The 14,711-nt window shown below is 40.4% G+C and overlaps 1 protein-coding gene across 10 annotated transcripts in view; it reads right to left on the minus strand.

The window, feature by feature from the left end:
• Positions 1-14,711, minus strand: part of PDE8B (phosphodiesterase 8B) — a 95,483-nt gene that overhangs the window by 42,026 nt on the left and 38,746 nt on the right. For 8 of the 10 annotated variants that reach the window (XM_038170603.2, XM_038170607.2, XM_072030907.1 and 5 more), the window contains exon 2: positions 2,032-2,091. In XM_038170603.2, the coding sequence (XP_038026531.2) occupies positions 2,032-2,091 (60 nt within the window). The remainder of the gene's footprint in view (positions 1-2,031; positions 2,092-14,711) is intronic. The other 2 variants (XM_072030902.1, XM_072030906.1) reach the window with 1 other exon arrangement.

The following is a 14,711-nucleotide window of genomic DNA, read 5'->3' on the forward strand; positions in this document are numbered from 1 at the left end:
TGGGAGAAACAGCACACTTATATGTATTTCCTTCAGAGTCATTTCTAAGGTCTCACAACCAGACTGTGCCCATTCCCTAGTCTTGGTACAAAATCTGGGCAGCCGCATAAGCTGCACACTGGGAGGGCATTTGCAGGGTAGGAGCTGGTATGTTTGCTTTGGACTGTTCTCCTCCCCCGCTCCTACGTCCTGCAGCACCTGGGTCGTGATCTAATACAAACCACAACAGGTTTGTCCTCTAACACAAATGGTCATAAAGTCTAGGGTGAAATCTATTAAATGGTTTATGGCAAGTCATAGTCACAACAAAGGTCACCTCCCAGACAAAAAATACAGGCGATTTACTGGCTGGCATAAGTTCAGTCCCAAATGACAGTTTGAAACATGCACCAGCATAGAATGAACATTGCTAAGAGAAACTCTGGTGACAATTGTTTTAACAAACTGAATTAACTTATCAGACAATTAAAGACACAATTAAGCACCAACAAATAGATATTTAAAATGTGGTGTTTAATAGCTCTTCGCACTGCAGAGAAAGCTGGAGCTCTGTCTTCAAGCTGGAAAAAAAAAAGATTAGCACACATTTTTAAAATGAGTGGATATGTGCAATCCTTGCACATATGTGTTCCACATAGGAAGTGAATTTATATAAAGTATTTTCCCTTTAGTTAATGCATGGCAAAGTCTTTATGAAAAGCTCTTCAGGTAGAAGTTTTACTTAAAGTCTACTTTCTGTAGCACAATTTGTCTCTTTACTAATGCTGGGACAAAATAACATCCACACCTAGCTAGATAAAAAAAAGGAATGTCAACCATGTTTCTAAACAAAAAACAAAACTATTCCCCTTCTTCTATGATGAATCTTCACTTAATTTATATCACAATAGCTAACACAGATACTGTGATATTTTGGCAAATCCAATTTATACAAGGCAAACCAATGTTGCCATAAACAGTGAATATTCTTAATTAATTATTTTCTTGACCATCTTACTGACGATGATCACAGTCTATGGAACATTTTTCCATGAAACGTTCCACATATTTATTTAGAAATTCCTTCAAAAATGAAGAAATTTGTTTGCTGAAGTCACCATTATACAGTGTTTTATAAAAAAAAATCTTTATTTTGTATTATCAAACAGAAAGAAAATTTTAAAGCTTTATAATATATATATATATATATATATATACACGATTTTTGACCTCAGGAATGGCATATATCCCATGTGTAGGTTTTTCTTTTTGTAGCCAAATATGAAAAGAAAAAAGAAGAAGAAACAAACAAAAACCAGAAAGGGTGACTGCTGATTAAATTTCTCTGTAATTTAGAGAGTTAACTGATCCAAGGCAAAAAGTTAGCTCAAATGAACTTTTAATGTTGCTCACAGAAGAAATATTAAAGACTAAGATGATATCATTTCCTATCATCTGAGAGCTCTAAAACACACTATACGCTAAAAAATAACTCTTGGCTTCCATCTGTTTATGGACACAGGAACAAATTGTACAGAAACAGTAGCAACTATGGGTAAGAGCTGTTGCTTGTTAAGCCAAAGTTCAGTGTTCTTGTTGGAACATGTGATTTCTTGCATCTGTGACCTATAAAAGCACAGCTCTTTGATCTGTTGTGCAAAACCCAATGAAACTCACCTGGTACCTAAACTTTACAATGGTGCTCTCAGCTGTGCCATATCAGAACTCGGCAGTTTTTAACATTCAGAGGCAGCTGTTTTACTTGCTAATGCACACACACACACTTGTACTGACAGGACATATAAACGATTTGATGTTAATGGAAATTTGAGCACATTGTTTGCCAATTAAATTTACCCACAGGTCTCTTCAAAGGCACTCAGATAAACCAAAACACCAATTATCCATCTCACTGCCATTACACAAGTAAAATGAAACGATTATACTTAACAATGAGTTAATGCTGAACCTTAATTTTCTAATGCTGAACCTTAATTTCTTCACCCATTAACACTGAATTGACTGTATCAAGAAACTGAAAGAACATCTTACCTGAATTGGATCTTGTGTCAGTCTCATGGGCCCAATTTGTACCTCTGTAGCTGAAGCCTGCTAAGAGTAATAGAGATATATTTTTCTTTCAGTCTGGTTCTATCAAGGTAACACTTTGCAAGTAAGAATGAAAGATCAGACATAGCCAGTAAGACTGTCAAAGGAAGGCCAAATGACCAGCAGCCTTTATTTCATTGCTGTTAAGTGGTTAAATGTATCTTCAATTAACATATTTTACCAAACTCACAATTTTGTTCTATTTGCCTCTAAGTTAAACATTGTAGGGCTTTAAATAGGGAAAAATCTAAACAACTCTTCCTTTCTCCTCTTTCCCCAGATCAGAGCACCTTCATTAAAAAGGATTTGTATTATGTTTAAGACTATGGAGAAATATTTTTTTCAACCAAAAATGGCCTTATTAATTTCAATGTAAGCAGGCCTCCAAGGTTTTGTAACAGATATTTGGTAATAATATTTTACTTGTGTCGGTTAGAAAAAAGTGGCTTTTCATACAAGATAACATGTTTAGAATATAGATTTAAAATGGTTTTCCAGAACTGTAGCTTTTAAACAAACAACACAACAGCACATTGCTATCATGTGAGTCACATCATTTTCAGAAGACTTGAGACCACACAGTAATTTAAAGCTATGGCAAGAAAGTCAGCAAACATTGGCTGTAGCTGCTTTGTTGCCATATTTCCTAAGAGTTGGACTACCTTCATACTTTGTACTGATATATTTCAATACACTCCTCCTATACACAGCTGATTTGTTTCACTTCAGATCATTAATTAAAGACTGTTGTCAGGCAACTGAACAATACCTGTGCTTTCCCACAGATGTATGTACTTAAGGAAAAGTCTTTGAACCCCTTAAAATATCACTCCCCTCACCCTACAGAAGATTACTTACAACTTCTCAGTCTCTGAAGGGACAGATTTTCTGCTTTCCTGATGCTAGCTACTCTACAAAACTGGTGTAGGTGAGTTAAAACAGTTGCCCTGCAGGTTACAAACTGGAACAAAAACCTAATTACAGGCATGTTCTCAGGACTTTCCTCAACTCCTAGGAATACTGGACCCTTGTTTCTGCACCATTCTGTTTTGCATTGCTTGTTAGTTCAAGCCTTTTACCCAAGTATTTCCTTGTTCTTCAGTTTATTATTTTTCTAAAGGACCGTGGATAAACATTCAACACGGATGATGTTTCTTCCTCAGAGAATACAATAGCATGTTAATACTTAACACTGCCTGTGTATAAGACAGTGGAATTACATTCAGATACAGCTGATATGTTGGACTTTCACTCATCTCCAAGTACTGATTCCTATGAGCCCAATGTATGTCAGAAGGCAGCAGTGGGCAGTACTCCAGAAAACTAAACCACAAAGCATGCCATGGTTTTCCAAAGCAAAAACTGCCTCCAGTATAAGCATAGTTAACCTCTCCCTTCCTCACACAAAAGCTTCACTTCCCACTTGATCTCCTGCCATATTGGAAGGCAACATTATGCAAGTAGGGGTTATCACAATATCGGCCATGAACTAATGAATGAGGTTACAGAAACAGAATTCTCCCCAAACTCCCAACTGCTCTTTCCTCCCTCCAGAAATAAAATTAAAAAAAAAAAAAAGTGTGTTGTGGGTTAAACCACAACACACATTCACATTCCAGTGGTATTATATGGGAAACTTTTAAATATATAAATATATTTTTAATCTTGAATTACTTTGATTTAGATAAGTGTTTTTTAAGTCGTCTCACTTGAAGAATCTCTAGAGAGCTGAATAACAACAGGTACGCAATAGGCTTGGGTCTATATCACTTCAAAACCTTATTTTTTAAAATGCACAACTCCAACAGATCCCAAATGTATTGATCAAGAGCCTGGGATTCTTCACAAAGGATGCTTAGGACATCAATATCATTTTTTTAAATCCATTTATTAATGCTACTTATGAATTGACATTGTAAATTACTGTTTTCTGCTTTGCTACCACTTCAGGGGTAATACAGCTTTTGTTACCCAGTTTTGTGTCCAAGATGGAATAAATATGCCTAATAGAGAGATCTATGCAGGCTAGTCTGTCTGACTTTCTAGGGATTTCTTTTCTTCATATCTCTTAGCATGGGTATTTAAAACGCCAAAATAAAAATCCATGCAATTGTGACTTGGGACTTCTCCCTGTGCTACATCCATGTCAGCATCATAAATAGAAAATACTTGAATGGACGGACCTGAAAATCAAGGAGTCCTATTTTTTTCTCCACCCCCACCCCAGTATTTTAGCATGTTCCTGTCTTTGCTAATGATAGGAAAGCTTCCTGAGGATTAGAAAATCCGAGATTCCCAATATAGGTGAACTTGTCACAGTCCTGCTCCATGCAGACATGATTTACTTCCAACCACTACCACAGAGGGTTGCAGAAATGGTGCTGCTCTATCTAGATTGACATCTATAACCTTTAAGCAGTTCCTTATATCAAACATAGAAACAGAGGGGACCCTCAGATGAAGAATGGTAATGATCCCGAGCATAGGAAGGATTAATAAACCTTTACCTTAGATAGAGCAGGGTATGTCTTCCTTTCTGGACTTTCTTTTCTGAGTTCTGAGTTTTGTTCTACAAGCTCACTCAACCCCCCAGATTTGTATGCCTGAATTGCTTTTGGTACAAATGACTGGCTCACTTTTGTCTTTCAAAATACAGCTAGAGGAGGCAGCAGGAATGTAACATGAGTTCCTAGCCTTTGTAAAGTAGCACACATCTCTCCTGGGCCTGAAAGAACTTATTTAACAACTTTCTAACTCCCAGAAGAGTCCGACCATGTGGATGTTGCATACATGTATTAATGATTCCACGACCATAGACCATACCTCTGCTCATTTCCTGGCTTAAGTGAGTATCTTATTGCTGATGATTTCCAATTTAAATAAATCTCTCATTATTTTATTGACTGGCAGGAAGGACTGCTAATAGACTTGCAACCTAAATCAATTAGTACAGAATTTCATGACAAACTTTCCTGGTAAAACATGTGGAGCCTGTTTCCAAGGAGGTCAGTGAAAAAAAATCCAAATTTCAGTGAGCAGAGGAACAGATACAGGGTTGGAAGCAAAGAAATTATAAATCAGCTATCTCAGAATGACAAGAGCTTAAAAACAGTGAAGAAATTTTTGTTCTAACATTTTAAACAGTTCAATATTTTTTTCCAGTATGATTATCATCTCCTAGGTAACCTCCAGAGGAACCAGCTATTAATCAAAGAATTATATTAAACAAAGAATTAAAGAAAGTCAATGGTATTTTCTTAAATCCTTTCTTTTCATGTAAATTAGTGATCATCAATTACCTTACTATCATAGCAGTACCATTAAGCAAAATGGACAGACCACTTTACTAAAGGTCCATCCTTTTATATCACCACTACAAAAATCTTTACCCCTCATGTGACTGAAGACTGACAGCCCCTGCAGTTTATGAATCATCAATAATTAAAAACACAACTACCATAAAGATAACAACTAATTAGCACATTAAAATCTTCTTGAATCATTATTTATTGTTCCAGAGAAACAACAGCAGCTGGAGCCAGCCAAGCTGTGAAGCATATTTGTTGGGAGTCCAGTCTCCTGGAAAGGCATGGGATGCACTGCTTGAGATGCTCTGTGTAACCACACAGACACTAGGGGCTGCTGACACTGTTTGTGTCCTGAAGGTACTACCCACTACGTCTTCTTCCACTTTTACTTACTGACAGTCATTATCAGCCACTGGACCTACTCACATACTGATACAGCCCTTCCCTCACATCTCGTTTTCACACCTCTGTCCCTTTGGTTTCTAATGAGTTACTCAACTGACCTCTCTTTCAGGCCTAGCTCTTACCACATGACTTCAACCCTCTGTCTCCATCTCCCCTTCCATCAGGGCTCCTTTACATTTCTTTCCAGCTCACTTCCCATCCATATCTCTGGTGAGGTTTGATAGCTCAGCCTGTCTTTTGGCTTTTACCATTTCCATAATCTGTTATACCACTATTTTCAATCTTTTTTTTTTTTTTTTTTTTTTTTTTTTCCCTGTCCAAACACTGGCCCTGAAAAGGATTACAATCAAATGTGACCTCTGCACTGATCTCATCTTTAAATTCTCTCAGAGGCTTGAATTCCCTTAAGAGACAGAGAGCTCATGGCTTTTCACAAACAACCCCAGCTTGCAGCTGTCTGCAACCAGGGCAGCCAGGTCCTCTCCTGCTTTTCACCAGTGTTATGTATCTCTCTCCTTTCTCTTCTTTTATCTGTCTGTTGTTTAGAAGAACTACATCCTAATTTTTCTTCTATTATCATTATTATTCTTTTCAAATCTCTTCTGGTTCATCCACTTTTTTTTTTTTTTTTTTTTTTTTTTTTTCTGTAGTTTTTAGGCCACTCTTTCTCTGTTTGGACTCTCTCATGTGCTTCCTTTATGAGCTTCAACTATTACAGGGGATATTACTTGACCTGCAGAGCAATTTATGTGGATTGAAGTAGGAGCAAACTTACAGGAGAAAAATGAAGAGCTGTTTTCACTAAGATGCCTCTGATTCAAGAAGTCCCTTAATCATAAGCTGGCAATGGCTGGGAGAATAAACAGGATAGATCACAACATGTTCCTCCCAGGGTTCCTGCTGCTGTAGATTTGGTCCTGAGCTAGATGATTTTTGTCATGACCTCCATGGCTTTCCCAAGCACCATTCTTCCCTGATTCATTCATTCAATCAGTTGCCTCAGTTAATTTCCTTCTCCCACCAACACAGTTGCTACCTCTGTTGTTACGTTCCCCACAGCCTTTCAGAGTGCTCCCACTTGACTTTTTATTCGTCCTTTTCTGTGGCTTCCAGTTGATTAGCGGCTTGGCTTCCCCAGGTGCTTACACCCTGCACTTCCTTGGCTCCCACTAGAGGGCTGCAAAACCGCTCTGCTCCACAACCTGCCTCCCTCAGCTGCCACCTTTCCACGGAGTCCAGAGGAGTATTAAATGTTTGGATTGCACAACCCTAAGGTCATGCCACTTTATTAAGAGAAAATAATGACCAAACACATATAGTACTTAGAAGAAATTAGGTTTTATCCTTGTTGACTTAGCTGATTAGCCACTTCAAACTGCAAACTCTGCAGGCATCCATAAGAGATGCTAATGGCTGACATCAGTATGTCATGAACAGCTTTTTCAGTGTTAAGCAGCAGATACACAGGAACTGTTAAAAAAAAAAGAAATAAAATCATACACATTTTGTACAGCTAATCTATTCAGAACATATATGACATAACCTTTGCATAAGTCACAAATATTTGCAAAAACAGCAAGCATCAACTTTTCATAGAATCATAGAATCATAGAATATCCTGAGTTGGAAGGGACCCTTAAGGATCATCAAGTCCAACTCTTGACACCGCACAGGTCTACCCAAAAGTTCAGACCATGTGACTAAGTGCACAGTCCAATCTCTTCTTAAATTCAGACAGGCTCGGTGCAGTGACCACTTCCCTGGGGAGCCTGTTCCAGTGTGCAACCACCCTCTCTGTGAAGAACCCCCTCCTGTTGTCAAGCCTAAATTTCCCCTGCCTCAGCTTAACCCCGTTCCCGTGGGTCCTGTCACTGGTGTTAATGGAGAAAAGGTCTCCTGCCTCTCGACACCCCCTTACGAGGAAGTTGTAGACTGCAATGAGGTCTCCCCTCAGCCTCCTCTTCTCCAGGCTGAACAGGCCCAGTGCCCTCAGCCGTTCCTCGTACGTCTTCCCCTCCAGGCCTTTCACCATCTTCGTAGCCCTCCTCTGGACACTCTCCAACAGTTTCATGTCCTTTTTATACTGTGGTGCCCAGAACTGCACACAGTACTTGAGGTGAGGCCGCACCAGCGCAGAGTAGAGCGGGACAATCACCTCCCTCGACCTACTAGCGATGCCGTGCTTGATGCACCCCAGGACACGGTTGGCCCTCCTGGCTGCCAGGGCACACTGCTGGCTCATATTCAACTTGCTGTCTACCACGACCCCCAGATCCCTCTCTTCTAGGCTGCTCTCCAGCGTCTCATCGCCCAGTCTGTACGTGCAGCCAGGGTTTCCCCGTCCCAGGTGCAGGACCCGGCACTTGCTCTTATTGAACTTCATGCGGTTGGCGATCGCCCAGCTCTCCAACCTATCCAGATCCCTCTGCAAGGCCTTTCTACCCTCAACAGAGTCCACAACTCCTCCAAGTTTGGTGTCATCAGCAAACTTGCTCAAAATACCTTCTATTCCTACATCCAGATCGTTTATAAAAATATTGAAAAGTACCGGCCCTAAAATGGAGCCTTGAGGGACCCCACTGGTGACCGCCCGCCAGCCTGACGCAGCCCCATTCACCATAACCCTTTGGGCCCTGCCCGTTAGCCAATTGCTCACCCATCATATGATGTTTTTATTTAGCTGTATGGTGGACATTTTGTCCAGTAGGATCCTATGGGAAACCGTGTCAAAAGCCTTGCTGAAGTCCAAAAAAATCACATCAGCTGGTTTCCCTTGGTCCACCATACGGGTGATCTTATCATAAAAGGAAATCAGGTTAGTTAGGCAGGACCTACCCTTCACAAACCCATGCTGGCTGGGACCAATGACTGCTTTGTCCCCCAGGTGCGCCTCAATAAGTTCGAGAACCATCTTCTCCATGATTTTACCAGGCACTGACGTGAGACTGACAGGCCTGTAATTGCTAGGGTCTTCTTTCTGACCCTTCTTGAAAATCGGCACAACATTTGCCAGCTTCCAGTCTACCGGGACCTCTCCAGATTCCCAGGATCGTTGAAAAATAATTGAGAGAGGTTCCGCGATGACGTCCGCCAGCTCTTTCAGCACCCGGGGATGAATCCCATCCGGACCCATGGACTTGTAGGGATCCAGGTGGAGTAGCAAATCCCGCACACGTTCAGGGTCGGTTGGGAGTTTGTCATCCCCACCATCCCGGTCCTCCAGCTCAGGGCACCCTGGGTCCCAAAGCCCATCATTGGCATTGAAGACAGAGGCAAAGAAGGCGTTAAGCGTCTCTGCTTTGCCTATGTCATCGTCTGTGAGAAGACCTTCCCTATCAAGGAGCGGCCCTATGTATTCTTTAGTTCTCCTTTTTCCATTCACATATCTAAAAAAAACCTTTTTATTGTCTCTCACAGACACAGCCAGCTTCAACTCTAGGTGTGCTTTAGCCACACGAATTTTCTTCCTACAAACACGAACAGCATCCCTGTATTCTTTCCATGACACCCGGCCTTCCTTCCAGTAGCGAAACACTCTCTGTTTCCACCTAACCTCCATTAGAATGTTCCTGGTCAGCCACGCCGGCCTCCTGCCCCACCTGCCTGACTTGTGATATTTAGGAATTGCCTGATCTTGTGCTTCTAGGAGGCATCGCTTAAAGAATGACCAGCACTGGTGGACATCGAGGCCTTCAAGAGCAGTTTCCCAGGAGTCCTTGCTGACTAGTTCCCTGAGCAGCCTGAAGTCTGCTTTCCCCATATCTAGGGATGAGGTTTTGGTGGCACTTTTCCTTCTGTCACCGTAAATTTTGAACTCAACCACTTCGTGGTCGCTATGACCGAGGTGTATTTGAAACCAAGAAACCAAGGCTACTGTGTACCCACAATCTATCAATACCCCATTCACAGGCTTCTGCTTGTGGCAACACTGTGGAAATAACTGGATGTATGCCATAGTTTTTGTTGGTATAGATCAATGACTACAAATTCATGCATCTACTGCAAAGACCACTAAATTGTCCAGGCTTTCATTTCAGCCTAAAGAGACTCACATGCCTTTCCTTCCTCAGCTATTTTGAGCTCAGCTTCTCTTCGAGCTCCACTCAAGCAGAAGTCTCTTAACTGTCTCTTTTTAGAGTCAAAGGTCAGCAGTACTCCACAGTCCTCTTCGAAGCCCACATCTGCTGCCTTTCACACCACTGTCACTGTATTGCTGGAAATCTAGTCCTACCCTGGCTTTCAGAAATCTCCTCTACCCTAAGACCCTTTCTGCTTTTCTCTCCACCTCACAGAAGGTCCCCCCTCCATCTCTGGCAAAGAGTCTCAGGTTGTTTTTGCTTCCATACATATCACTGCAGGGATTGTACCTTTAAAATGCTGACCAAAAGATCCATTTAACTGGAATAGAAAGCATAGATTTTCTCCTTTCCCCTGATCACAAGAAAGGAAAAAATCTTCAAAAACACAGCTCCTTGTATTTGTAAACCCTTCTACTTCTTACCACCCCATCCTTCACCCTATCTTTGCCCTTTGCTTGGGATGTCAGACAGTGGAGTCTATCAGTAAGTTTGCAAATTTCCAGGTTTTCATGATCTTTGTGTTTTGACAATGCCCCCAAACAACAACAGAAAGTAACCCAAAAAGTGATGTCCCTAAATGCTAGACTGTTTGTAGATTTCACAATGTTACAATAATGTCTCACTCCTCTCATCTCTGGCTCTGTTAACACTCTGTCACAACTACAGGATACTCTGTTGAAGGCAGCAATATGATTCACAGTTTGTGTTGTGTGGTGCTTCAACAATAGTGTCTTGGTCTTTCACACAGATAATATAAGGATAACTGCAGATATTTATGGCTGTATTTTTTTGCTTTGTTGAAAAGCAAACATACCCAGAGTCAGTATATGCCAAAAAAAACAAAAGAAAAAAGTTTTTATTGTAACTTTTTTTTTTTTTTTTTGGGGGGGGGGGTTATTCCTTCAAATAGTATCTGCGTATTTGGATTCTTCACTAAAATTTATTATCCCAATTTATGCTTTTTCAGTCCAAGGAAATGTTAACGCAATTTATAGTTAAAAAAAAAAAAAAAGGCAAAACCCATATTCACATATATTTGGTATAGAGCACTAAAGATAGAAGACAACCAACTTTTTTCAAACATAGATATACTAAAACTCTATACTAAAGCCCTGAATATTTACAAAAGTGGTATTTCCCACGATTTCTGTTATCAGTTCAGCTCTTATTACTACAGAAAATACAATCAGAACCTAATTAAGAGAATTCATGAATTTTTTGGAAACAATCTCCTTTTTTATTCACAATTGTTCATTTCCACATTGCAGCAAATGGGATCTTTCTGTTTGAAATTCAGGTCTTTTTTTTGTTCCCAAAACTTTTACATTCAGAAGAGTGTTGCTAGCAGGTCAAAGGAGGTGATCCTCCCCCTTTATTCAGCCCTGGTGAGGCCACACCTGGAGTGCTGTGTCCAGTTCTGGGCTGCCCAGCACAAGAAGGACATGGAGCTATTGGAGTGAGTTCAGAGGAGGGCTATGAAGACGATGAGAGGACTGGAGCACCTGTCATATGAGAACAGGCTGAGAGAGCTGGGCCTGTTTAGCCTGGAAAAGAGAAGGCTGAGGGGAAACCTCATCAATGTGTATAAATAGCTGAGGGAAGGGTGCCAAGAGGATGGAGCACAGACTGAAGCACAGGAGGTTCTGGCTGAACATGAGAGGGCATTTCTATACTGTGAGGGTGACAGGGCACTGGCACAGGTTGCCCAGAGAGGCTGTGGAGTCTCCTTCTCTGGAGACATTCAAAACCTGCCTGGATGCCATCCTGTGCCTTGTGCTTTAGGCGATCCTATTTGGCAATGGGGTTGGACCAGGTGGCCCCAGAAGTCCCTTCCAACCTCAGCCATCCTCTGATTCTTTTGGTTAGATTGCATAATGCCACTTGTTTTTAAGATGGTGTTATTTAAAATGTAGTACCTCCTATAACTTAATGCTATATAAAAAAAAAACAACATATCAACACCTGTTTTACAACATACTCCATGAAAAGTAGTATTAAACTGTTTCACAACACAACACTAACATAAGCATAGTTTTTTACTTAATGTATTAATTTAGCTCTTATTTAGGAGGCCTGAGAACTAAGGCGACTTAGTTTTAATTCACGTAGTGTAGCGCTTCATGCATCTAATGTTTTAATCATATAAAGCTTATCTGTAAGTCAGGAACATTTTACTGTGCAGTTTTGAACATACTCTTCACATATATGCAAGCACTCATGATCCACAATATATTGACCTCTTACAGACACTATATATGATTTTATTGATAAGCCACAGAGCTCAAAATTTCCTTAGTTAAAAAACAAAAACAAAACAACATGCATATTTTACTTACTTAGCTATCATGCATACAACTATTCAGTGACAAGTGGGGCAAATCGTCAGCTCGGGACTCCACAAACTGAGGTATACAACATTAAAAAACTTCAGTACCCAGGCAATAAAATAAGACCCAAATCCACAAAGACAGGTAGGTCTGGCAGGCTCTCTCTTAGTCTCATGCATCCTGCTCAAATACAGAGAACATGAATGTGCAGCTGGTTCTCCTCCTTTCCCAACACGAGCATAACTAGGGTGAAGCCCTCTCAATGCCTCCTATTAAAAACCCTTCCCTTCCATGACCACTCTTGTAGGATACACAGCATGTCTCTCACTGCATCCTCTCCCTCACCCATGATCCTTGCATTCCTTTTTTGCAGTGACCTGTGCCTGAACAGAGACCTTAAGCACTGCCTAACTTTTTCTCTCACCTCCCTCTCACCTTGCCTCATAGGTGAGCACTCATCTCAAAGAGAGGAATTTGAAATGTTTAAGCTAGGCTGGGCACTGGCTACCATATACCAGATACACCAGCCCGCTGCTGTCCCTGCATGTCCCATGTCTACAACAGATTTTCTTAGAATTACGTATATTGGATGATTAAGAATTTTTTTTTTTTTTTTTTTTTTTTTGAGTTTGGTTCCCGAAGTCTGCTCCTAAAACTGATCCCGTGCAAAGCTACAAAGATCTGTCTGATCAGAGCCAGTTTCAGGAACAGATGTTAAGATTTCTATCTTTCTTCCTTCATCCTCATTCCACTTGACATGTTTTCCTGGCTTGTATCTCAAATAAGAAATTATGAAAATAAGGATTTGAAAATAGAGATTTGTTTCCTCTTTATCTCTCAACTTATTTTTCCCCTGCAAAATAATTAATCTATTTTTAAGCAATTATGGACAATCATGAGAGCACAATCTTCCTGTTTCAATCTAAAATCAGTGGCAAGGTAAAGGAAGGAAAGCAAACCAATGAGATGCACTAAACCTATGAAAGACATGGGGAAGAGAGGGGGGGATGAGGGCAGCTGGCATAAACAGGTCACAAAACCTGTATCCTTAAGAGGAAAAGAACTGAGGAAGACAAAATGTACCAGCAGCAAATTGCTCGTGATTTTAGCCAAACTCTTGAACAAGCAAGGTGACACTAGTGATATAATTCTGTGGGCTTTAATAGAACAAATGTACAATTGATATAAAATTAAAACTGAAGCAAGAATATTATATTAGGACTTTCTGCATTCTGTTCAGATATTGGTAAGCAGCTTCTTTATAAATACATTATCATAGGAGGAAGCAGAACACATAAGTATAAAGTGTAAATCACCCTAGCTTGGTGATTACTTTGCTAATTTGACTATTTGCCCTCTTCACAGCAGTATGTGAGCACATACTGCTCACAGCAATAGTTGCTTTGAGATCTGTCAAGGGAAGACAAGATACAAAAATCCCACACTCCATAAAGAGTGTCCTGTGTCCCATTTACTACCATAATTTGTAAATTAATACCTTCATCAGAATCTGAAACCAATCCCACAGGTTTGTACATAAAATGTGTTACTACACACATTTTTCTTTCTGGATTGAGGGCCCGTTGTCTGCACATTATTCCTACTAATGCCATGATTCTGGTTCTTGATGTTAGCAAAAAATAGATTTGTTGTCCAAGTAAAGACTCAGCTTCTCCGCAGTTGGTTAAACCCCATTGATTAGGACATACCTTAATGAAAACCTACAAATATCTGGGGGAAGATTTCTAAACATATACCCCTGTCCTTTTAAAGGCTTGGTCAGGAACAGCCAATATTGGTCCTACCGAACCCCAACATCCTATTTCTAGAATTGACCAACACCAGATGACAAACTGAAGAAAGGGAGAACAGGGCAAGCACAATGACACTGTGTCTTATATACCTATAAGCTCAACACTGATAGCTCATCTAAGCTTATGCTTTCCTTACAGAAAAGCCACGCTAACTCTTCTCCAGCACACCGTATTATCCAATTACCTATGACACCTACCTGTGTTACATTTTATAGGTAGACATAGCATCTTGCTCAGATGGAAACATAATGTAGTTCCTACATGATTTTTTGAACCCTCTGTGGAAAGCTAACATGTTATTATCCAATTTTCACTCCTCTGTCACTGACACCAGTTTAAAGAACAGATGACACATCATAGTTAGTAGTTCAGCAATTTCAGATTTATGTTCCTTCTGAATTCCTGGATAAATATGTGATTATGTAATATGCCTGGCAATATTTCCTCCTTCTCCTCCTCCCCACAGCAGAACAATAACAGGTTTGCATCCCTAGATCTGCTTCGCCAATGTCTCTCAAGAGCAGTGTGCCCAGAAGACAGCTGGCTCAGATGACTTGTCAGCAGTCATGTGCATTGCTTGAGAAGGAGACGGCCTCAAAAGGTGTAGTTATCATTATCAGCTTACTCACTATCAGAGATGTTTTTATACCAATGCCATAACAACTATAACAAAAATCACAGAACCACAGA

The sequence above is a fragment of the Anas platyrhynchos genome, chromosome Z, assembly GCF_047663525.1.
Source record: "Anas platyrhynchos isolate ZD024472 breed Pekin duck chromosome Z, IASCAAS_PekinDuck_T2T, whole genome shotgun sequence".
Lineage (NCBI taxonomy): Eukaryota > Metazoa > Chordata > Aves > Anseriformes > Anatidae > Anas > Anas platyrhynchos.